The 23069-nt window shown below is 42.0% G+C and overlaps 1 protein-coding gene across 2 annotated transcripts in view; it reads left to right on the top strand.

Annotated features, from left to right (window-relative positions):
- MTMR2 (myotubularin related protein 2) overlaps positions 1-22725 on the top strand; it is a 55381-nt gene extending 32656 nt beyond the window's left edge. For both annotated transcript variants that reach the window (XM_040340180.1, XM_040340179.1), the window contains exons 11-15: positions 3980-4186; positions 8135-8227; positions 9856-9969; positions 20430-20606; positions 22403-22725. In XM_040340180.1, coding sequence (XP_040196114.1) covers positions 3980-4186; positions 8135-8227; positions 9856-9969; positions 20430-20606; positions 22403-22552 — 741 coding nt within the window. In that variant the 3' untranslated portion in view covers positions 22553-22725. The remainder of the gene's footprint in view (positions 1-3979; positions 4187-8134; positions 8228-9855; positions 9970-20429; positions 20607-22402) is intronic.
- The last annotated feature ends 344 nt before the right edge of the window (positions 22726-23069 follow it).

Below are 23069 nucleotides of genomic sequence, written 5' to 3'. Positions count from 1 at the left end.
GCGCGCGGGAGCCACCACTAACAGCATAATGCCATTAGTAGCAGTGTGCCTGCACTCCGTTGTCTACAGAGCATGCGCCATAGACATCGGTGCCGCCTTTCTTGGAAATAACTTCTTAACCGTGTAAGTTGGGGAGATATTTCTTGCACCTACAGGTAAGCCTTAATCTAGGCTTACCTGGAGGTCAAAGGGGTCTGTAAGGGTTGACAACCACTTTAAAGATCTTCCCTTTTTTTTAATTTTATTTTTTATTGGACGCACTGGTGTTGGGTGGCTTGCGTATACTGTATGTAGTCAGAATTTAAAACTGCGCTGTTGAATGCCATACGGTGGGCAGGGTTCAGCACAGTAGAGCATGGGTGTTAAACTTAATGTCATTGTGGGGTGCATCAGAATTATAGTTGCCCTTAAAGTGGATGTAAATCCTCCATACATTCATTGAAGTGAGCAGCCTCAGATGATACACAGAGATGAACCAAATCTCCCTACATAGGTTTTACATGTATATCTGCTATCTTCACATTTATATACTGTTTAGAAAGTTCAGATCCTGTTGGGAGATTTTCTCTTCCTGTTTAACACAGAGTGTGATGTCTGGGCATACAACCAAGATAGCTAACATTGCTGATTGGATGAATGGCACACACCCCCTCTCATCATAGGTAGAGACTCTCAGAGGTGTATTGTAACAGGGCCATCTCCCTGCTAATCTATTTTAGCAACCTCCCCTGACAGAAATTTCAGGCTGCTTTTATCTGATGTGTCAGAGAATTTGTCAGGAGTTATCAGGCTGATAACAGAGGAATGGGTCAGGACAGAGCTATGGAACTTAGCTCTTTGAAGAGAGATAACAAAACGCTGCAGATGTATGTGCCCAGCTTTTACATTTCATGAATTGGGTTTACATCCACTTTAAAGTAGTTGTAAAAGAAAAAAAAAATCAATGTATATGCAAGACAAAGGCATAATGAGCTAGTATGCATAGCATTCTAGCTCATTATGAAATGCTCGCCTTAGATCGAAGCCCCCGCTGCGGTCCCTGCACACTGCTCCAGCCGGCGACATCACTCCTGGAGTTATTTCCGGGTATTGCAGGCTCTGGTGCTGTGATTGGCTGGAGCCGCGATGACGTCACGGTCAGGGTTGCCAACTTTCAGTAAATTTAAAAACAGTTTGTAAAATCCATAATTATTGCATTTGTCCATGAATGTCAGTGACAGACATGCTGCCTATATGTCCGCAGTGGACATTCAAGGACAGATGCAAAAAGTACGGATTTTACAAACTGTTTGTAAATTTACTGAAAGTTGGCAACCCTGGTCACGGTAACGGCACGTCAGCTAAAGCAACGATGATGTCGGCACATGCTGATACAGGGGATATCTCCTAAACCATGACGTTTTAGGAGATATCCACGGTAGCTACAGGTAAGCCTTGTTATAGGCTCATCTGTAGTAAAACGTGGATTGTAAGGGTTTACAACCACTTTAAAGGGCTGGTTGTAACTGTAAGATTTGATGTCCAATGCACACCCCCCCCCCCCCCTTACATCAGATATCAATTGCCTCCCTACTATCCGAAATCAGATTCCGATAAGCCCCCCGCCCGCAGACCCCGACAACCAATGGCCAGGGTTGTTGGGAAGGGGCCCTTGTCCTCATCAACACAGGGGCAAGGTGCTTTGGGGCAGGGGGCCCCAAAGCACCCCCCCATGTTAAGGGCATGTGGCCTGGTACGGTTCGGGGGGGATCTTGGGGCTTTATTTATTTTGGCGTGGGGCTTCCCCTTAAGATCCAGACCGAATGGTCTGGTATCATCTTGAGGAGGAACCTCATGCAAAAAATGTTTTTTTAACATTTTGGCAGGGCTTCCCCCTTCAAGATTCTCAGCACACAAGTCGCACCTCAATTCGGATCATCTTGATCCGACTTCTGGTGCGACTTCTATTCAAATCAATGGGCTCCCATAGGGAACCATTGATTTTTGAATAGAGACAAAGAAATACGGATGAAAGCCAGCTCGGCTAAACGTGCATTAAATTCAATGCAAAACACGGATAAAATCAAGTTTTTTAACGCCGCTTTTTTCCTGGAGTCTGTACTAGCTTTACAGCCCGTTTTTAAAACCTCTGTGGGCATGAGGCCTTAAACCAGGCATGTCCAAAGTACGGCTTGCGGGCCAATTGCGGCCCTCGTTCCAGTTTAATGCGGCCCCACTGGTAATTTGTGTATATATATATATATCTTTTGTGGCCCCCAATGAATCCCTGAGCGCCACCGGGATTCGTTGGGGGGGGGGGGGGGGCTACAAAAGCTATATACCATATTTATCGTTCTGGCATACAAGAGAATCTCCTATTTACTCAGTGGCATCTGTAATAGGAAGTCCCGTCTCCTGGGCTGGCATTGGACAACTGTTCTGTCTATCATAGGAGGCGGAACTTTGTATTAAAAAGGCCACTGAGCAAACAGGAGATTCTCCTTTATGTAATCTGTTTGCGCTCGTCCCGCCCCCCTCCCTGTCCCCTCCAAGGCTGCAGATGGCCATGGATCAGGCTGCACTGATGGCAATGGTGAGGCTGCATTTATGGCACTTGTGAGGCTGTATCCAGAGGCTGCATTCATGACACATGTGAGGCTGCATTCATGACACATGTGAGGCTGCATTCATGACACATGTGAGGCTGCATTCATGGCAATGGTGAGGCTGTATTCATGGCAATGGTGAGGCTACATTCAGGCAATGGTGAGGCTGCATTGATGGGCACTGATTAGGCTGCATTGGTGGGCAGTGAACCTTATTTTGCTTCACAGTTCTTTTATTAAAAAAAAACAAAACAAACAATCTTCTCTCGTAACGTCAAAGTGCATGTTATATGCCTGTGCAAGCTCATTCTTAGACTCTTCACCACACACAGCTACAAAGGCAAGACAATTCTGGTTGGGCAGTGTATTTGTTCATTTGCATTTAATTTTAATTGGCTCAAAAAATGTCAGGCAAAATGGTCGGCCCTCATTAATGTTCACTTCATCAATTCTGGCCCTCTTTGAAAAAAGTTTGGACACCCCTGCCTTGGACTATAGGCACAAGAGTACCCAACCACCCCCACATACCGGGAAGTTTACTTCTATTTTTCAGGAGAAATTCCAGACAAAAGGCTCAGTCGCCCTTTTATACCCCCCCCCCCCCCCCCCCCCCAAACTGCTTATCTTAAAGAGACCCATTTCATTAAAGCGGTTGTAAACCGCATAAACTTTTTTTTTTTTTCCCAAACCTGCAATGCAAAAGGCATAATAGGCTAGTATGCACCGCATACTAGCCTATTATGAAATACTTACCTCGGAACGAGGTGTGTACCACTTACCTGGTCCACGCCGAGCAGGATGTCATCTTGCTCCGGCGTGTCTTCCGGGTATCGCCGCTCCAGCGCTGTGATTGGCTGGAGCGGCGATGACGTCACTCCCGCGCGTGCGCGCGGGAGATTTAAAATCGGCAGGGTCCGGCGGATGCCGGTCCTTCAGCCGTGGATTCCCCCCTGCGCATGCGCTGCCCGCATTGCGGGGGGAATATCTCCTAAACCGTGCAGGTTTAGGAGATATTCTCCTTACCTACAGGTAAGCCTTGTTATAGGCTTACCTGTAGGTAAAAGTCCAAATAGTGGGTTTACAACCACTTTAACCTATTTCATACTTTTTATTCCTAGCATCAGGTGTTTTTTTTCTGTATGTTTACATACCTATGGATCTTCCCAGGTCCCAAATTGATTTTGAGCAGAATTAGTTTCGGCCCTCCTTAACAGTGCCAGTTTCTAATGTGGTCCCTGCCCTATAACATGACAAATCTTGACTTTTTGATTTGAGGTCGACTTGAAATACATATCGCTCCTTTTAGAGAGTAAAATAAAGAATAGCAGCACATGTTTCAAACAGGCATCTGTACCAATCATAAATTCTCATTACATTATTTCTTTTCCCTGTAGTCCATCCTGGCTGGTGCCTTGCGGATTGCTGACAAAGTGGAATCTGGAAAGACCTCGGCGGTGGTTCATTGCAGCGATGGCTGGGACCGCACTGCGCAGCTCACCTCTCTTGCCATGCTCATGCTGGATGGTTACTACCGCACCATTCGCGGCTTCCAAGTGCTGGTAGAAAAAGAATGGCTCAGCTTTGGGCACAGGTTCTATCTTGTAAGTTTCTGTCATTGCCCAGGGTATTATACATTTCACTAAGTACATGGCAAATTTAGGATCCAGCTTGTCAAGAAAAATCAGTAATGCCAGTAATTCTAGGCATAATGTTATTTTATATAAAAGTCTGGCAAATGATATTTGTAAATCTGTGCAATAGTCTCCATACCTTGGCATAAAATGTGAATAATGTTAGTGCTTTGTCATTTTCCAGCTTGTGGCCTGTACCCACGATCCGAATATCGTACGAAAACTGTCATCCGAGGGATAATTGTACGATAATCGGATCGTTGGTACACAGATTTAGAGAGCCGATCACAATTCATCCGATTTAAATATTCGATCGGACAAGCACGAAAATTTTCCTTGTGCGATACTAAATTGTACAATTTTCATTTTAGTCAGTATGGTTGTCGTCCGAAAATACAAATGCATTACACATAACAGCACTTCCGACTTTTTTTTTTTTTTTTTTTCTGTCATACGAGAATTTTCGTAACCTATTCAATTTCTTTTTTTTTTTTAAATCAGACACAAAAAACACAAATACATTTTCCACTGCGCTACAAAAAACAAACAAAGGCAGCATATCAATGAGGACACAGAAATATCCATACAGCATAACGTATATATACGTCCTTGCAGTCTAGCGGGTGGGGGGTCTGATCGGGACCCCCTCCGCGGCGGGCGGATTCCCTCGGGGAGCGATCCGGGACGACGGCGTGGCTATTCGTTTATAGCCGCTCCGTCGCGATCGCTCCCCGGAGCTGAAAAACGGGGAGAGCCGTGTGTAAACACTGCTTCCCCGTGCTTCACTGTGGCGGCTGCATCGATCGAGTGATCCTTTTTATAATGGAGACTCGATCGATGACGTCAGTCCTACAGCCACACCCCCCTACAGTTGTAAACACACACTAGGTGAACCCTAACTCCTACAGCGCCCCCTGTGGTTAACTCCCAAACTGCAACTGTCATTTTCACAATAAACAATGCATTTTAAATGCATTTTTTGCTGTGAAAATGACAATGGTCCCAAAAATTGTCCGAAGTGTCCGCCATAATGTCGCAGTCATGAAAAAAAAACCTGATCGCCGCCAATAGTAGTAAAAAAAAAATAATTAATAAAAATGCAATAAAACTATCCCCTATTTTGTAAACGCTATAAATTTTGCGCAAACCAATCGATAAACGCTTATTGCGATTTTTTTTTTTTTTTTTTACCAAAAATAGGTAGAAGAATACGTATCGGCCTAAACTGGGGAAACATGTTTTTTTTAGATGTTTTTGGGGGATATTTATTATAGCAAAAAGTAAAAAATTATTGAATTTTTTTCAAAATTGTCGCTCTATTTTTGTTTTATAGCGCAAAAAATAAAAACCGCAGAGGTGATCAAATACCACCAAAAGAAAGCTCTATTTGTGGGGGAAAAAGGACGCCAATTTTGTTTGGGAGCCACGTCGCACGACCGCGCAATTGTCTGTTTAAAGCGACGCAGTGCCAAATCGCAAAACCTGGCCTGGGCATTTAGCTGCTTAAGTGGTTAAGGACCCCTTCACGCCGATATACGTCGGCAGAATGGCACGGCTGGGCACATCAACGTACCTCTACGTTGCCCTTTAAGCCCAGCCGTGGGGTCGCGCGCACGCGACCCAGTCCGAAGCTCCGTGGCCGCGGTACTCGCAGACCCGATCGCCGCTGGAGTCCCGCGATCGGTCCCCGGAGCTGAAGAACGGGGAGAGCCGTGTGTAAACACAGCTTCCCCGTTCTTCACTGTGGCGCCGTGATCAATCGTGTGTTCCCCTATATAGGGAATCACAATCGATGACGTCACACCTACAGCCACACCCCCCTACAGTTGTAAACACACATGAGGTCACACATAACCCCATCAGCGCCCCCTTGTGGTTAACTCCCAAACTGCAATTGTCATTTTCACAGTAAACCATGCATTTTAAATACATTTTTTGCTGTGAAAATGACAATGGTCCCAAAAATTTGTCAAAATTGTCCGAAGTGTCCGCCATAATGTCGCAGTCATGAAAAAAATCGATGATCGCCGCCATTGGTAGTAAAAAAAAAATTATAATAAAAATGCAATAAAACTATCCCCTATTTTGTAAACGCTATAAATTTTGCGCAAACCAACCGATAAACGCTTATAGGTAGAAGAATACGTATCGGCCTAAACTGAGGAAATTTTAAATTTTTTTTATATATTTTTGGGGGAAATTTATTATAGCAAAAAGTAAAAAATATTGCATTTTTTTTCAAAATTGTCGCTCTATTTTGGTTTATAGCACAAAAAAAACGCAGAGGTGATCAAATACTACCAAAAAAAAAGCTCTATTTGTGGGGAAAAAAGGACGCCAATTTTTTGTTTGGGAGCCACGTCGCACGACCGCGCAATTGTCAGTTAAAGCGACTCAGTGCCGAATCGCAAAAACTGGCCGGGTCCTTTAGCTGCCTAAATGTCTGGGTCTTAAGTGGTTAAAACAATTATTCAGTGGTACATAAAACCAGTCATGTACATAGAATCAGTGCTACCATGTAGATTATGTGTCCTCCGCTTTGTACTTGCCCCTACTCCGCTGCCGACCCAAAGGGGGCCATGAAGCAGACCAGGGTGCCTGTCTCCCCAAAACAGCGGGGGGGGCGGCTCAAATTGGTCATAAACAAATAACTGTTGGGTAAAACCTACAAAAAAAAATCAACCTATTCAATTTCTTCTTGCAACTATTAAGCGAAAAAAGTCAGACGATCTAGTCCGATTTTCGGATCGTGTGTACGGGCCATTAGGATAATGGAGGTTTAACACTTTCACTGCCAGACATTTTTGTGCCTTTTTTGCACACAGGTTTAAAAAAATAATAATAATTAAGATTGGTTAAAACCACAAAACAATAATTTTCTAAAAGCCGAGACCCTGGAGAATAAAATAATGGTAGGTGGGTGGCGCACTACCAGGTGTTGGTGAAAATGCTAGGGCTGCTATATAGCTGCTTAGTTGCTGTCATCTGAAAGCTGAGAGATGCGCACACACTCCAGGCTGTCACGGCACCTTTTCTGCCACTGTCGTAGCCATATGTTGTTGGCGGTAAAAGGTGTTAATGTTAATCTTTAGTCTGTTAAAGCCCGACGCCACCTATTTTGCTACAGTTAAAAAATAAATAAAAGCAGCTTTCACTGCAAATCTCATCCCTTTACGTGAAGGTTCACTGCTACAGTTGTCAGGACGAATCCTCTACTAGGATTAAATCCTCTACTAGGTTGAATTCAGCATTATTTAACCCACTTCCTGAGAGCCCAGGGTGTCAAGGATTTACCCACCGAGGCTTACAATGGTCGGTTTTTATTTGCATACATAAAATCTTTTTTCCCCCAAATGGGAAAAACATTTTCTGTAACTGCTTAAAGTGGTTGTAAAGGCAGAAGGTTTTTTTATCTTAATGCATTTCATTTTATAAAACTTCTGTGTGCAGCAGCCCCCCTATCCCCCCAATACTTACCTGAGCCCCCTCAGAAGTGAGTAAATCGGAAGGAAAAGGGTTCAGGCTGCAATTACACCTGAATGGAGCATTTATGATGTTTCTTGCTGAAAAGGCTCCAAATTTTGGAGATTTGTGTATGCTAAATATAGGATGTAGATTGGGAACAGACCTGCAGTAGTTGGAAGAGAGCCGTATTAGTTCTGTGGCCGTATTGACAGCTGATTAGAATGGTGAGAGTTTTCGTGGGAAGCTGTTTTTTGTTCAATACAGGTATGGATTTTGTACAGTATTCATATTATTGATCAGAATATTGTGTAGATTTAGGATTTTTATTTTGACTGTGGGTCATATAAGATTGATTTCAGAGAATTTCAGTACAGCACCTATTACTCCTTTTTTTTTAGTATTGATAATGATTACATCACAATCTTAAAGACTTTTTTTCTTTCCCCACTGAAGAGAGTTGGCCATGGTGACAAGAACCACGCAGATGCCGACAGGTCCCCGGTGTTCCTGCAGTTCATTGACTGTGTTTGGCAAATGACGAAGCAGGTAAGTTGTTCTGCTCATACAGAAGTCTCAAGTTTTAGGGTTACATGTTGAGTACCACCTGTATTGTTAGGCAATGTATACAGGGGTACCTTTTGTAGCAGTGTGGGAACCAGACATTGACTCCAAGGAATGTTAATGTGTACTTTCATCTGAATGAATGAGATACAAGAAAAAAGACTTAGAACCGGTTCACACTGGGGCTACATGACTTCCAGCGCAACTTTACAAGGCAACTTGGAAACGACTTGAGCGCGACTTCAGCGCTACTTGGAGCGACTTACAACGCGACTTCAAGTCACCTCCAGGACAGACGACTTTGCCAGTGGCCAATCACATAATAATCTGCTCTGTGGGAGGGAGGGGTTTGCCGTAGAAAACTATTTTCACTTCCTGAAAAGTTGCTTCAGTTAAAGTGGAGCTCCACCCAAAAATGGAGCTTCCGCTTTTCGGAACCCTCCCCCCCTGGTGTCACATTTGGCACCTTTCAGGGGGTAGGGGGCTGCCTAAGACAGGTATTTGCACCCACTTCCGGGAACAACTATTGCGGAAGACACGCCCTTACCTGCACCCCCGCTGTCTCCTGGGAAATGCACTGTTCCCAGGAGAGAGCGGGGACCAGTCACGCGGCGCGCTACTCGCGCATGTGCAGTAGGGAACCGGTCAGTGAAGCCACAACCCTTCACTTCCCGATTCCCTAACCGAGGATGGCGGCGGGTGCAGCCGAGGGACGAGCGATTGCTCGTGCTCGGCTGACGTCATCGCGGGCGTGCTGGACAAGTAAGTGTCCATTTTGTAAAAGTCAGCAGCTGCAGTATTTGTAGCTGCTGTCGTTTTAAGACGGGGGATCCAACTTGGAGGCGACTTCCATTGAAATCAATAAGTACAAGTCGCCTAGAAGTCACCTTGAAGTAGTACAGGAACCTTTTCTGAAGTCAAAGCGACTTCAGTAGTGTGTATTAAGACAACTCCCACTCACTTCCATGTAATTTGTCATGTTACGCGACTTGGGGTGACACAAGGTCGCGGTAGTGTGAACCGGCTCTAAGCTGTAAATTGAAAGATGTTTCAAGAAGTGTCAAGAGCCCCCTGTCTGTGTCAACAATTGGCATGACCAGACATGTCATGCACTGAATTTGTTCTGGGTGATAGTACCTGATGTTTGGGTGTCCTTCCCATTTACTTACCCGTACAAAGAATGAAATGAGCTTAGAACAATATCATATCACAAGCAATTTAACGTTTTCCTTTTTTTTTATTATTGCAGAAAGATTTATGTATGTTTTAGTTTTCATATAGGGAATGAATGCATTTTTTTTTTTTTTGCCCATCTTTGTCCAAATTGGGGGTATGCCAGTGGCGTCCGCTCCATACGTGGCGCAGCCCCCCTAATCCGTTAGAAAACAAAACCTCCCATGATGGGTCAGGCTCTTTCTGCATTCTGCTGTATGTAGTAGAAGGAGGGAAACCATTTTTCTTTTTATTTCTATTCTAGGTGTTAAGTCTGTGTAATAATAGCTCTCTTATTACAGGAACCGTTAAAATGTATTCCTCCGTTTTCTCTAGATTGTTGCACTTTGGTCTTTTTCCTTGTGAAGTTTATATGTAATTTGTGCTGATATTCTCCACAGTTTCCTCATGCATTTGAATTCAATGAACATTTTCTGCTGACTATTCTGGATCACCTTTACAGCTGCTTGTTTGGAACATTCCTGTGTGACAGCGAGCAGCAAAGACTACAAGAGGTAAGTCCTCTAAGGCCGCGTACAGACGAGCATACATGTACGATGAAACCGGTCCGCCGGACCGTTTTCACCGTACATGTCTGCCCGGGGATTTCTGTATGGTGGCTGTACTCGCCATCATACAGAAATCCGCGCGTAAACAATACGCGGGGCGTGTCCGCGCCGTCGCCACGGCGACGTGGGCGGCCCTGCCAGTTCAATGCTTCCACGCATGCGTCAAAGTCATTCGACGCATGCGAGGGATGGCGGGCGCTCGGACATGTACGGTAGGTCTGTACTGACGACCGAACATGTCCGAGCGGGCAGGATTTCAGCGGGCTGTTTTAAAACAAGTCCAGAAATATTTGCACGCTGGAAAAAGGCCCGGCGGGCAAATGTATGCTGGAATCCTGTCCGCTCGGGCCTACACACGACCGAACATGTCTGCTGAAACTGGTCCGCGGACCAGTTTCAGCAGACATGTTCGGTCGTGTGTACGGCCCATAAGACTGTTCCCTTTGACTATAGTTCTATTGATGGAATTGTTTTCTACCTTTATTAAAGTAGGTATTTTTTTTTATGATGGCTAAAGTTGTACCCACTCCATTTACTGCATCTTATTTCATTACAGAATGTATTTATGTAGCCCCAACATTTTTACCCAGTACTGTACATTCACATCAGTCCCTGCCCTCAAGGAGCTTACAATCTATAGTCCCTATCTTATATACAGTACAAACTAGGGCCAAATTAGACAGGAGTTAATTAACTTACCAGCATATCTTTAACCACTTAAGCCCCGGACCATTTGCCCGGCCAAAGACAAGGCCACTTTTTGCATCGCTTTAACTGACAATTGCTCGGCTGTGCGACGTGGCTCCCAAACAACATTTTTTTCCCCCCACAAATTGAGCTTTCTAGCGGCCAGCGTGAATATGCACATAAGATACGACGGCGTAGGAGACTTACGGTCGTATCTTAGCCAAATTTAAGCATATCTGGTTTCCAGAATACGCTTAAATATGCGACGGCGCGCATTCAGACTTACAACGTCGTAAGTCTTTTTGAATGCGGCTATTAGACTTTAAGTGGTTAAACTTCCTGCGTTACACACACAAGTTTGATCAAGAAGGAAGAGTTAGTTACAATGTTTCATGTTGTTACAAACTTGGCAGACTACTTTTTTTCTTTACACACACAGAAGTTCATATTTTTCACCTAAGAAGGAAGCATTAGTTACAATGGGCCAAATCTTCAAAGGAGATACGCAGGCGGAACTGCTGTTCAGCCTGCGTATCCCTGTGCCTATCTTTTGAAACGACCCTCAGAAGGATTTTTCCAAAGATAGGCAGAAGATCCGACATCTGTAATAGACTTACACTGTCGGATCTTAGGATGCAGTACCGCATCCGCCGCTGGGGGCATTTCAAGTTGAAATGCCGCTTTGCGTATGCAAATGAGTACTTAGGCAGATCCACAAAACTTTTTAGCTTTGTGTTTTCTGCGTAAGTTACGTTTTGCATGCGTAAAATTAGGGATGCTTTTACAAGGTGTAAACTGTTTAGACCTTGTAAAAACAAACCTTTTTTTCGATCGCCGCGTTTTTTTTTAAATTTCGATTTTTTTTTTTTTTTCCCGGCGCGTAACTTTTTTTTTACCCGACGCAACTTTATTGTCCCGTCGCGATCCACAAAGCACGGCGTAAAGTACGTTCGCGCGATGCACGTTGGGAAAAATGACGTCACACGCATGCGCCGAACGTCCGGCGCGGGAGCGCGCCTCATTTAAATAGGAATCGCCCCCTCGATCAGACGACCGCCTTGCGACGGAGGCACTTAAGTTACACGGCGTGTAATTTCTAGGTAAGTGCTTTGTGGATCGGGCACTTAGGTAGAAATTTTACGCCTGTGTAACTTAACTGCTGAAAGTTAAGTTAGGCATGTTTTTTGAGGATTTGGCCCCATGTTTTTCTGTTAAAAACTTGTCAGATTGCAATATTTTCTTTTGACAGCTGCTAAGTCTCTCCACTTGTTATATGAAAGAATCGGCAAACTCTGCATTGGAGATGTTAGGGGGGTTGAATCGAGATCACGATTTTTTAACAATTAATTGTTCAGCTCTAACATAGAGTATCTCACAAAAGTGAGTACACCCCTCACATTTCTGTAAATATTTTATTATATCTTTTCATGTGACAACACTGAAGAAATTACACTTTGCTACAATGTTGTGTAGTGAGTGTACAGCTTGTATAACAGTGTAAATTTGCTGTCCCCTCAAAATAACTCAACACACAGCCATTAATGTCTAAACTGATGGCAACAAAGGTGAGTACACCTCTAAGTGAAAATGTCCAAATTGGGTCCAAAGTGTAAATATTTTGTGTGGCCACCATTATTTTCCAGCACTGCCTTAACCCTCTTGGGCATGGAGTTCACCAGAGCTTCCGAGGTTGCCACTGGAGTCCTCTTCCATTCCTCCATGATGACATCACAGAGCTGGTGGATGTTAGAGACCTTGCGCTCCTCCACCTTCCATTTGAGAATGCCCCACAGATGCTTAATAGGGTTTAGGTCTGGAGACATGCTGGGCCAGGCCATGGCCTTTACCTCAGCTTCTTTAGCAAGGCAGTGGTCATGTTGGAATACTGCCCTGCGGCCCAGTCTCTGAAGCGAGGGGGATCAAGCTATGCCTCAGTATATCACAGTACATGTTGGCATTCATGGTTCCCTCGATAAACTGTAGCTCTCCAGTTCCAGCAGCACTCATGCAGCCTCAGACCATGACACTCCCACCACCATGCTTGACTGTAGGCACACTTGTCTTTGTACTCCTCACCTGGTTGTCGCCACACAAGCTTGACACCATCTGAACCAAATAAGTTTATCTTGGTCTCAATTTTATGCAGTGTGTGGCGTATGGTCTGAGCACTGACAGGTTGACCCCCCCCCCCCCCACCCTTTCAACCTCTGCAGCAATGCTGGCAGCACTCATACATCTATTTCCCAAAGACAACCTCTGGATATGATGCTGAGCACGTGCACTCAACTTCTTTGGTCGACAATGGTGAGGCCTGTTCTGAGTGGAACCTGTCCAATTAAACCGCTGTATGTAGCAAAAACGAAAAGAACTCTGGACAGCCGCACTCCAAAATGACTTAAAATAAAGTTGGTCTTTTAATGTAAAAAGTACATACAGGCACTGCAAACAACAGATACAGATTGGCCGACGCGTTTCACGCTGCAATTCAGCGCTTAGTCATGGCTAACATAGGTTCACACTAAAAATACATATATACCCATACCACCATCATGTGAGAAAACATTCGCCTATGGCGAGACTGGATCAATTAAACAATTAGATAGTTAATTGCATGCATATTAAAACCAATTTATATGGAACAGGTGATGTAGCATATCTTGCAATTAACATGTTAAAGTGAAGAAAAAAAGAAACAAAATAAGATCATACATATGCCTAGGACATGTGAATAGACAAACCGCACCTATATATATCTTGGGGTCTCCAAATAGGCAAGATAACCATTGTAACTAGTGTATGACTCCACTTAGAGTTAATAAAAGTAATATAAAATAAAATAAAATAAAAATGAAAATAAAATAAATAAAATAGAGTTTCGTTTATTGTGTTTTGTGAAAGACACAACTATTATAAAAATATGTATGTAAACACTCCTGTGTGAAATAATGAGTATACCCATCGAACTATGTCCTGGGGGTGAATATTGAAGTGCTTCTAAATCTTTTATATTTTATTTTGTTTTTTATTTTTAATTTTTTATGTGTATCATATTTTCTAGACTATATTTGTCTTTTATTATTAAATTTTTTTAGGTTTTTTAAAGGTTTTTTAGAATCAATTATCTAGTGTTTTACTATGTGTGTTATTCTAAACAAAGAATGAAAAATAAAGTGTTAAATGTAGAAGATTATCGTAATTGCAATTAAAAAGATAAACTTCTGTGTATTAGTGTTAATACCAATATTTTAAATTTCATTGATATTCTTATATATGATATATCAACTGTGACTTAGTGTTGGTAAGCACATAGTGGAAGTCAAGATGTAATCCATCTATTTTATACGGTAAACCCGAGAAGATTGCCCCAGGTCATGTATATCAGACCAAAAAATGTGTACATATGGAGATTACTAATGTTAAAGCCTCTATGTGTCTAGTTACGAGTTAAAGACATAGTATTCTTCTAGTGTGAAGATTAATTGTCTGGAGACAAATACAGGCTCTCCAATACAGAAATCAATATCTAGACCACAGAGGCATGACTCTCCAAAAGGCTATACCAATGTATATGGAGTAAATATCTTTCTCATGAACAGAAAATAAGTATAGAACAAGCTCAAAGAGTTTACCGTAAAAAACGAGAAGGAAAAGAACATCCCCTGTACATAAGGGTTAACAGTAATCTAATGGTTTAACATGATCATAACTAGGTCAAGATTGCGGTCTGGTGTATTGTGTCCATAATACACACAAAATTTGTGTGTATGGACATTAAGTCAACAGTGATATAACGCTGTGAGACACTATAAAAAATTGATATGTCATAGGGACCCTGATCATGACTCTCCAGAAGGCCGGAATGTAAAACCGTTAAGGGCAATGATGCTTGATGTGCATTATCCAGCATATGTGGAACTAAGCTGAAAAATAGATCATGGATTTAAGAAAAATGTGGTTACGATGTATGTTGTAGAGGAGGACACATGGTCCCCAAAAAAAGAAAGAAATGAAAAAAAGGAAAAAGAAGAAAAAGAAAAAAAGGGAAAAAAGAAAAAATGGTGATGGATATAATGTTCCGTAAAATTGGGCTTCAAAGAAGCACCGTTGGAACCGAAAGGGGGGGAGGGGGGGGGGGGGGTTTTAAATCTTTAGTATCAAGACACAAATGAGAAATGTTCCCATGTTGTGTGAAATGATATGAAATGAAATATGTGGAAATAAAGATTGAATGTCAATGAACAAAAATATGGTAGACAAAGCAACACAGACACTGCAATGATAACTATGTGTCTGGCCAGCTAGACTGAGTAAAAGTCCATAATAAGTGTATAAATTAAAATGAAATTGACATTCAAAATGAAATGGCCATTACTGTGAATACTCAAAACACAGATATGTGCCAATCCGTCCCCTCTCCCCTCCTAGCAGAACCCCTCTGCATCTCAAGACATTTAATAAGGAACCCGATTGATGATTGGTCTAAATAAAGGTGAAGTGCAGCAAAATGATGCATGTATATCAGACCCGCATGAAGACTGGTCCATCTGTGTTCCAATATGTACCTGTGTTGTGCAGTGTCATTGATACCGCACAACACATGTATTTTAGGCCTAGTGTACTGAGGCAGTAATGTAAATAGATGAAAAACAGTCACTATGTGTGAAATAATATGATATAGGCATGTAGAATGAGGAAAAAAGAAGAAGAAAAAAGGAAAAGAATAGATAATATATGATATAATATGACTAGAGGAATGTGGGAAGAATGAATTAGGAGGGGGCATGTGTCTCCACGAGAGGAGGGAATGAGACAAAGGCGGGGAAGGAAGGCGATGTTCAGTCATGATAATGAGAGACATCCCAGTCAAAGTTGAGTCCTCGCGGCTGTCTGCAGTCCAGATGGAAAATCCAAAAAACTTCCCGTTTACAGAGAAGCTTAAACTTATCTCCTCCTCTGGGTGGACACACTACCCTCTCCATACCCTGTATGGATAAGCTGGAAATATTTTTGTTGTGTAAATTATTCCAGTGTTTGGCCACGTTAGTGTTATGATTCTTCTCAATGTCGTATAAATGATCACTAAGTCTATCCCTTAATCTCCTTATAGTTCTTCCAACATACTGAACATGACAAATACTACACGAGATGACATAAACTACAAATTTTGTGTTGCAGATGACATACTGTTTAATTTTAAAATCTCTGCCATTGGAACATGACTGAACCGTGTTGCCAATGCCTATTAAAGGACAGTATCTGCACCCATGAGTGCCACATCTAAAAGTGCCAACAAAATCAAGCCATGTGGGGGAGGCAGATTGTGAGACGTATAGGCTGGGTGAAAGGACACCCCCTAAAGTGGGGGCTCTACGGCTTACTGATTTGATACCCTCAGACAGAATAGACGCATAAGTACTGTCACTATAAAGGACAGGTAGATACTTATTAACGATGTGTTTAATCTTATGGTACTCTGTACTGTAGGCTGTGGAAAAAAGGGGGGCAAATCTGTGAGCCGAAGATCCAGTCTGGATGTCCTTTACTCGTTTTTTGGCCAATAATGAATCTCTAGATATAGTGTTAACCCTACGTAGGGCGTTGTTAATGACAGTTGCTGAATAGCCTCTGTCCCTAAATCTAAGCGCCATTTGATCTGCCTCTTTTAGAAAATCATTGGGAGAAGTGCATAGCCTCTTCAAACGTAAAAACTGTCCATATGGGATGCTATTGATGGTATGTATCGGGTGGGATGAGTCAGCTCGCAGCAAAGCATCGTTAATAAGTATCTACCTGTCCTTTATAGTGACAGTACTTATGCGTCTATTCTGTCTGAGGGTATCAAATCAGTAAGCCGTAGAGCCCCCACTTTAGGGGGTGTCCTTTCACCCAGCCTATACGTCTCACAATCTGCCTCCCCCACATGGCTTGATTTTGTTGGCACTTTTAGATGTGGCACTCATGGGTGCAGATACTGTCCTTTAATAGGCATTGGCAACACGGTTCAGTCATGTTCCAATGGCAGAGATTTTAAAATTAAACATTATGTCAACTGCAACACAAAATTTGTAGTTTATGTCATCTCGTGTAGTATTTGTCATGTTCAGTATGTTGGAAGAACTATAAGGAGATTAAGGGATAGACTTAGTGATCATTTATACGACATTGAGAAGAATCATAACACTAACGTGGCCAAACACTGGAATAATTTACACAACAAAAATATTTCCAGCTTATCCATACAGGGTATGGAGAGGGTAGTGTGTCCACCCAGAGGAGGAGATACGTTTAAGCTTCTCTGTAAACGGGAAGTTTTTTGGATTTTCCATCTTGACTGCAGACAGCCGCGGGGACTCAACTTTGACTGGGATGTCTCTCATTATCATGACTGAACATCGCCTTCCTTCCCCGCCTTTGTCTCATTCCCTCCTCTCGTGGAGACACATGCCCCCTCCTAATTCATTCTTCCCACATTCCTCTAGTCATATTATATCATATATTATCTATTCTTTTCCTTTTTTCTTCTTCTTTTTTCCTCATTCTACATGCCTATATCATATTATTTCACACATAGTGACTGTTTTTCATCTATTTACATTACTGCCTCAGTACACTAGGCCTAAAATACATGTGTTGTGCGGTATCAATGACACTGCACAACACAGGTACATATTGGAACACAGATGGACCAGTCTTCATGCGGGTCTGATATACATGCATCATTTTGCTGCACTTCACCTTTATTTAGACCAATCATCAATCGGGTTCCTTATTAAATGTCTTGAGATGCAGAGGGGTTCTGCTAGGAGGGGAGAGGGGACGGATTGGCACATATCTGTGTTTTGAGTATTCACAGTAATGGCCATTTCATTTTGAATGTCAATTTCATTTTAATTTATACACTTATTATGGACTTTTACTCAGTCTAGCTGGCCAGACACATAGTTATCATTGCAGTGTCTGTGTTGCTTTGTCTACCATATTTTTGTTCATTGACATTCAATCTTTATTTCCACATATTTCATTTCATATCATTTCACACAACATGGGAACATTTCTCATTTGTGTCTTGATACTAAAGATTTAAAACCCCCCCCCCCCCCCCCCCCCCCTTTCGGTTCCAACGGTGCTTCTTTGAAGCCCAATTTTACGGAACATTATATCCATCACCATTTTTTCTTTTTTCCCTTTTTTTCTTTTTCTTTTTTCTTTCTTTCTTTCTTTCTTTTTTTGGGGACCATGTGTCCTCCTCTACAACATACATCGTAACCACATTTTTCTTAAATCCATGATCTATTTTTCAGCTTAGTTCCACATATGCTGGATAATGCACATCAAGCATCATTGCCCTTAACGGTTTTACATTCCGGCCTTCTGGAGAGTCATGATCAGGGTCCCTATGACATATCAATTTTTTATAGTGTCTCACAGCGTTATATCACTGTTGACTTAATGTCCATACACACAAATTTTGTGTGTATTATGGACACAATACACCAGACCGCAATCTTGACCTAGTTATGATCATGTTAAACCATTAGATTACTGTTAACCCTTATGTACAGGGGATGTTCTTTTCCTTCTCGTTTTTTACGGTAAACTCTGAGCTTGTTCTATACTCATTTTCTGTTCATGAGAAAGATATTTACTCCATATACATTGGTATAGCCTTTTGGAGAGTCATGCCTCTGTGGTCTAGATATTGATTTCTGTATTGGAGAGCCTGTATTTGTCTCCCGACAATTAATCTTCACACTATAAGAATACTATGTCTTTAACTCGTAACTAGACACATAGAGGCTTTAACATTAGTAATCTCCATATGTACACATTTTTTGGTCTGATATACATGACCTGGGGCAATCTTCTCGGGTTTACCGTATAAAATAGATGGATTACATCTTGACTTCCACTATGTGCTTACCAACACTAAGTCACAGTTGATATATCATATATAAGAATATCAATGAAATTTAAAATATTGGTATTAACACTAATACACAGAAGTTTATCTTTTTAATTGCAATTGCGATTACGATAATCTTCTACATTTAACACTTTATTTTTCATTCTTTGTTTAGAATAACACACATAGTAAAACACTAGATAATTGATTCTAAAAAACCTAAAAAAATTTAATAATAAAAGACAAATATAGTCTAGAAAATATGATACACATAAAAAATTAAAAATAAAAAACAAAATAAAATATAAAAGATTTAGAAGCACTTCAATATTCACCCCCAGGACATAGTTCGATGGGTATACTCATTATTTCACACAGGAGTGTTTACATACATATTTTTATAATAGTTGTGTCTTTCACAAAACACAATAAACGAAACTCTATTTTATTTATTTTATTTTCATTTTTATTTTATTTTATTTTATATTACTTTTATTAACTCTAAGTGGAGTCATACACTAGTTACAATGGTTATCTTGCCTATTTGGAGACCCCAAGATATATATAGGTGCGGTTTGTCTATTCACATGTCCTAGGCATATGTATGATCTTATTTTGTTTTTGTTTCTTTTTTTCTTCACTTTAACATGTTAATTGCAAGATATGCTACATCACCTGTTCCATATAAATTGGTTTTAATATGCATGCAATTAACTATCTAATTGTTTAATTGATCCAGTCTCGCCATAGGCGAATGTTTTCTCACATGATGGTGGTATGGGTATATATGTATTTTTAGTGTGAACCTATGTTAGCCATGACTAAGCGCTGAATTGCAGCGTGAAACGCGTCGGCCAATCTGTATCTGTTGTTTGCAGTGCCTGTATGTACTTTTTACATTAAAAGACCAACTTTATTTTAAGTCATTTTGGAGTGCGGCTGTCCAGAGTTCTTTTCGTTTTTGCTACAATCAGCATTGCCGGCACCCTGGTGGTTCAAACTACCCTTGATGATCTACGAGACTCACCTGGAGCGGTGAAAGAAATTGTCTGTAAACCGCTGTATGGTCTTGGCCACCGTGCTGCAGCTCAGTTTCAGGGTCTTGGCAATCTTCTTATAGCCTAGTCCATCTTTATGTAGAGCAACAATTCTTTTTTCAGATCCTCAAAGAGTTCTTTGCCATGAGGTGTCATTTTGAACTTCCAGTGACCAGTATGAGAGAGCGATGACACCAATTGTAACACTAACGAATCGCATGACACCGGGGAGGGAAAATGGATACATTTCAACATTTTCACTTAGGGGTGTACTCGCATTTGTTGCCAGCGGTTTAAACATTAATGGCTGTGTGTTGAGTTATTTTGAGGGGACAGCAAGTGTACACTGTTATACAAGCTGAACACTCACTACTTTACATTGTAGCAAAGTGTCATTATTTTATATATTGATAAAATATTTACAAAAATGTGAGGGGTGTACTGACTTTTGTTACTGTATGTACACATACTAGGGCCAATTTAGACAGGACCAAATAAACTGGAGTACCCGGAGGAAACCCACGCAGACACAGGGAAAACATGCAAACTCCAGGCAGGTAGTGACGTGGTTGTGATTCAAACTGACAACCCTATTGCTGCTAGGCAGAAGTGCTAACCACTTAACCACTGTGCTTTCCTATACAAATCCTTTGTCAACTGAATCCATTAAACTGTATGTATTTCAGATGTATTTAGCTGCTTGCCCGGAGTGTAGGCATTAAGTTAAAATCTAGACCTCACTGTTCATCTTAATTTTCTTTTTTTGTGTCTGAATTTAGTCCGTTCTGGAAGAGACTGTCTCCCTGTGGTCGTACATTAACAGCCAACTTGAAGACTTTACTAATCCACTATTTGTGGATTACTCTGACCACGTCTTGTACCCGGTGACCAGCACTAGGCAGCTGCAGCTTTGGGCAGAATATTACATAAGGTGGAACCCAAGGACTAAACCGCATGTACGTATGTACTATATATTTTTTTTTTTTTTTGTGGTCTTATGAAAAGTTTAGACAACGCCTGTCAAATGCAGGTGGTTTTTGTTATCATTGAAACTATTTAACAAGCAATTTAACAATACATTTGCAGTGTTTCTTGATAAGATTAGCACAGTGTATACTATTTCTTTATCATACATCACGGGACACAGCAGAGTTGGGCTAATATTCATTATCTACTCGGTTATAAGCCATCTCTAGGTGAATGGACACTGGTAGACAAATTCTTAGACAGGAAGTCCACGCCTATATAACCCCTCCCATACAGGAAGTACTTCAGTTTTTTACCAGTGTCTGCAAGGTGGATGGGCACGTTTTTGTTGAGCTCTCTGAGCTCCAGGTCTTTAGTCCCAAAAATGGTTCTTAAATGAATCAAGGGATTGACCGATCGGATCCATTTTGAAATAAAGCTTTTATGCGTAAATAAATGGTACCCGAGCCTCTCAAAAAGACGCAAGGATCCTGCGAGGTTTTGCCTGTAACGCGACCTTCGGGTGCTGGACACTGTGTAGCTGAATCCTGGACACCACAGAGCTAAGGAATTCCTGCAGGGTGCTGTACAGGTCCAAGGGAGTGGACCCTAAAACATGAAAAGGGTACCCAGTCCTCGAAGGTTCTCAAGTGACGGCACTCGCTGTAATGGGTAAAGATTGGGCTCTTAGTTTTTAAGGCTGCCCCGTGCCGCCTTATTTACTGATGGTGGGATTCCCCAATGATTGTAACAATCAGTCAAGCTAGCTAGAGGCTGGACACTCAGTGCTTGCTGCAAAACTGAAGTACTTCCTGTATGGGAGGGGTTATATAGGGGCGGACTTCCTGTCTAAGACTTTGTCTACCAGTGTCCATTCACCAAAGATGGCGTATAATCCAGTAGGTAATGAATATTAGCCTAACTCTGTCTCCTGTGATCTATTCAAAGAAAGGGATTTTATAGAGAAGTATGAAGATAAAAATCCTATTTTCCCTAAAAGTTTGTGGGTGCCTGGCCCTATGAACTTCTTAAACATTACGGGCCAGATTCACCAAAGAGATACGACGGCGTTTCTCCTGATACGCCGTCGTATCTCTGTTTCTATCTATGCGACTGATTCATAGAATCAGTTACGCATAGATATCCATAAGATCCGACAGGTGTAATTGTTTTACACTGTCGGATCTTAGGATGCAATACCGCGGCCGCCGCTGGGTGGAGTTCGCGTCGTAAACCAGCGTCGGGTATGCAAATTAGCAGTTACGGCGGATCCCCGACGGATTTTCGCGTTCGCTACGTCGTCCGTAGTCAAGTTTCCCGTCGCAATTTTAGTCGTTATTTGACCTGCCCTAACTTTAGTCAGCAATCGTATTGCTGTCTAAAGTATGGCCGTCGTTCCCGCGTCGAAATGTAATGTCGTTTGCGTAAAACACGCCTGGGAATACGGAAGTATGCTACGTGCGTCGCCGTTCGAAAAAATGACGTCACGGCGGGAGTTGGGAAACGGAGCATGCGCAGTAGGTCCGGCGCGGGAGCGCGCCTAATTTAAATGGCACACACCCATTTGAATTGGCCCGCCTTGCGCCGGAGTAGTTTTCATCGCAAGTGCTTTGTGAATCGGGCACTTGCGATAACTTGCGGCGGTGTAACGTATCTACGATACGTTACGCCACGCAGTTCTATGTGAATCTGGCCCTATATTCCTGCATGTTTATATAGGTTTTGTTATCTCCTTGTACTATATTTCTTGGAAATCCAGCCACTGACACCTGGTTATTTCTTGTAGGATGCTGTCAAGAGTCAGTGTAAGGATTTGCTTGTCAAGCGAGCGGAGCTACAGAAGAAATTGGAAGAGCTCAAGCAGGAGATGAGTAACCGCTCTATGTCTTCTGACCGGGGAGGGTCTGTGCATTCTGTCACCCAGACCGTCGTTTAACCTGTTCTATTCATCTGGAACTAATAATAACCTTATGTCTTAAGAGTCCCTCATGCATTTGGTGGTTAGGTTGCTCACCATTGTCTGTAGGGTACTGTGCTCCAAAATAGTTCTATTTGCACTGATTAGACTGCATGTCTGGAATTGCAGTGGACTTTATCTGCTCAGTTTAACATGAAGGGTAGCAATTCAGATCTTGAAGTGATCACCCCATTATTACTGTGTACACTAATCATCAGCTATTGATTTTAATGGAAATTACTTTTTCTGTTGGCTTTAAATATGAATTACCTGGTAATAAAGATCTTTAAGCTGAACTCCAGGTATAGAGTTTATTGCATAGTTACATTGGTCCAGCTTTGACTAATGTAAGTATTCATATACCATACCTGGTGGGACCACTATGGAAGCAGAAAATCACTAGTAGCCGCATTACAGTGATCACTGCTGTCTTCCGGGTCCTGTGCTGAGTGGCTGCATAGGTGGTCACTCGCTTGTTCACAGAAGGCCTTGCATT

The sequence above is a fragment of the Rana temporaria genome, chromosome 2 (assembly GCF_905171775.1).
Source record: "Rana temporaria chromosome 2, aRanTem1.1, whole genome shotgun sequence".
Classification (NCBI taxonomy): domain Eukaryota; kingdom Metazoa; phylum Chordata; class Amphibia; order Anura; family Ranidae; genus Rana; species Rana temporaria.
Note: the sequence above shows the minus strand (reverse complement) of the source record. Positions and strands in the feature narration are given on the sequence as shown.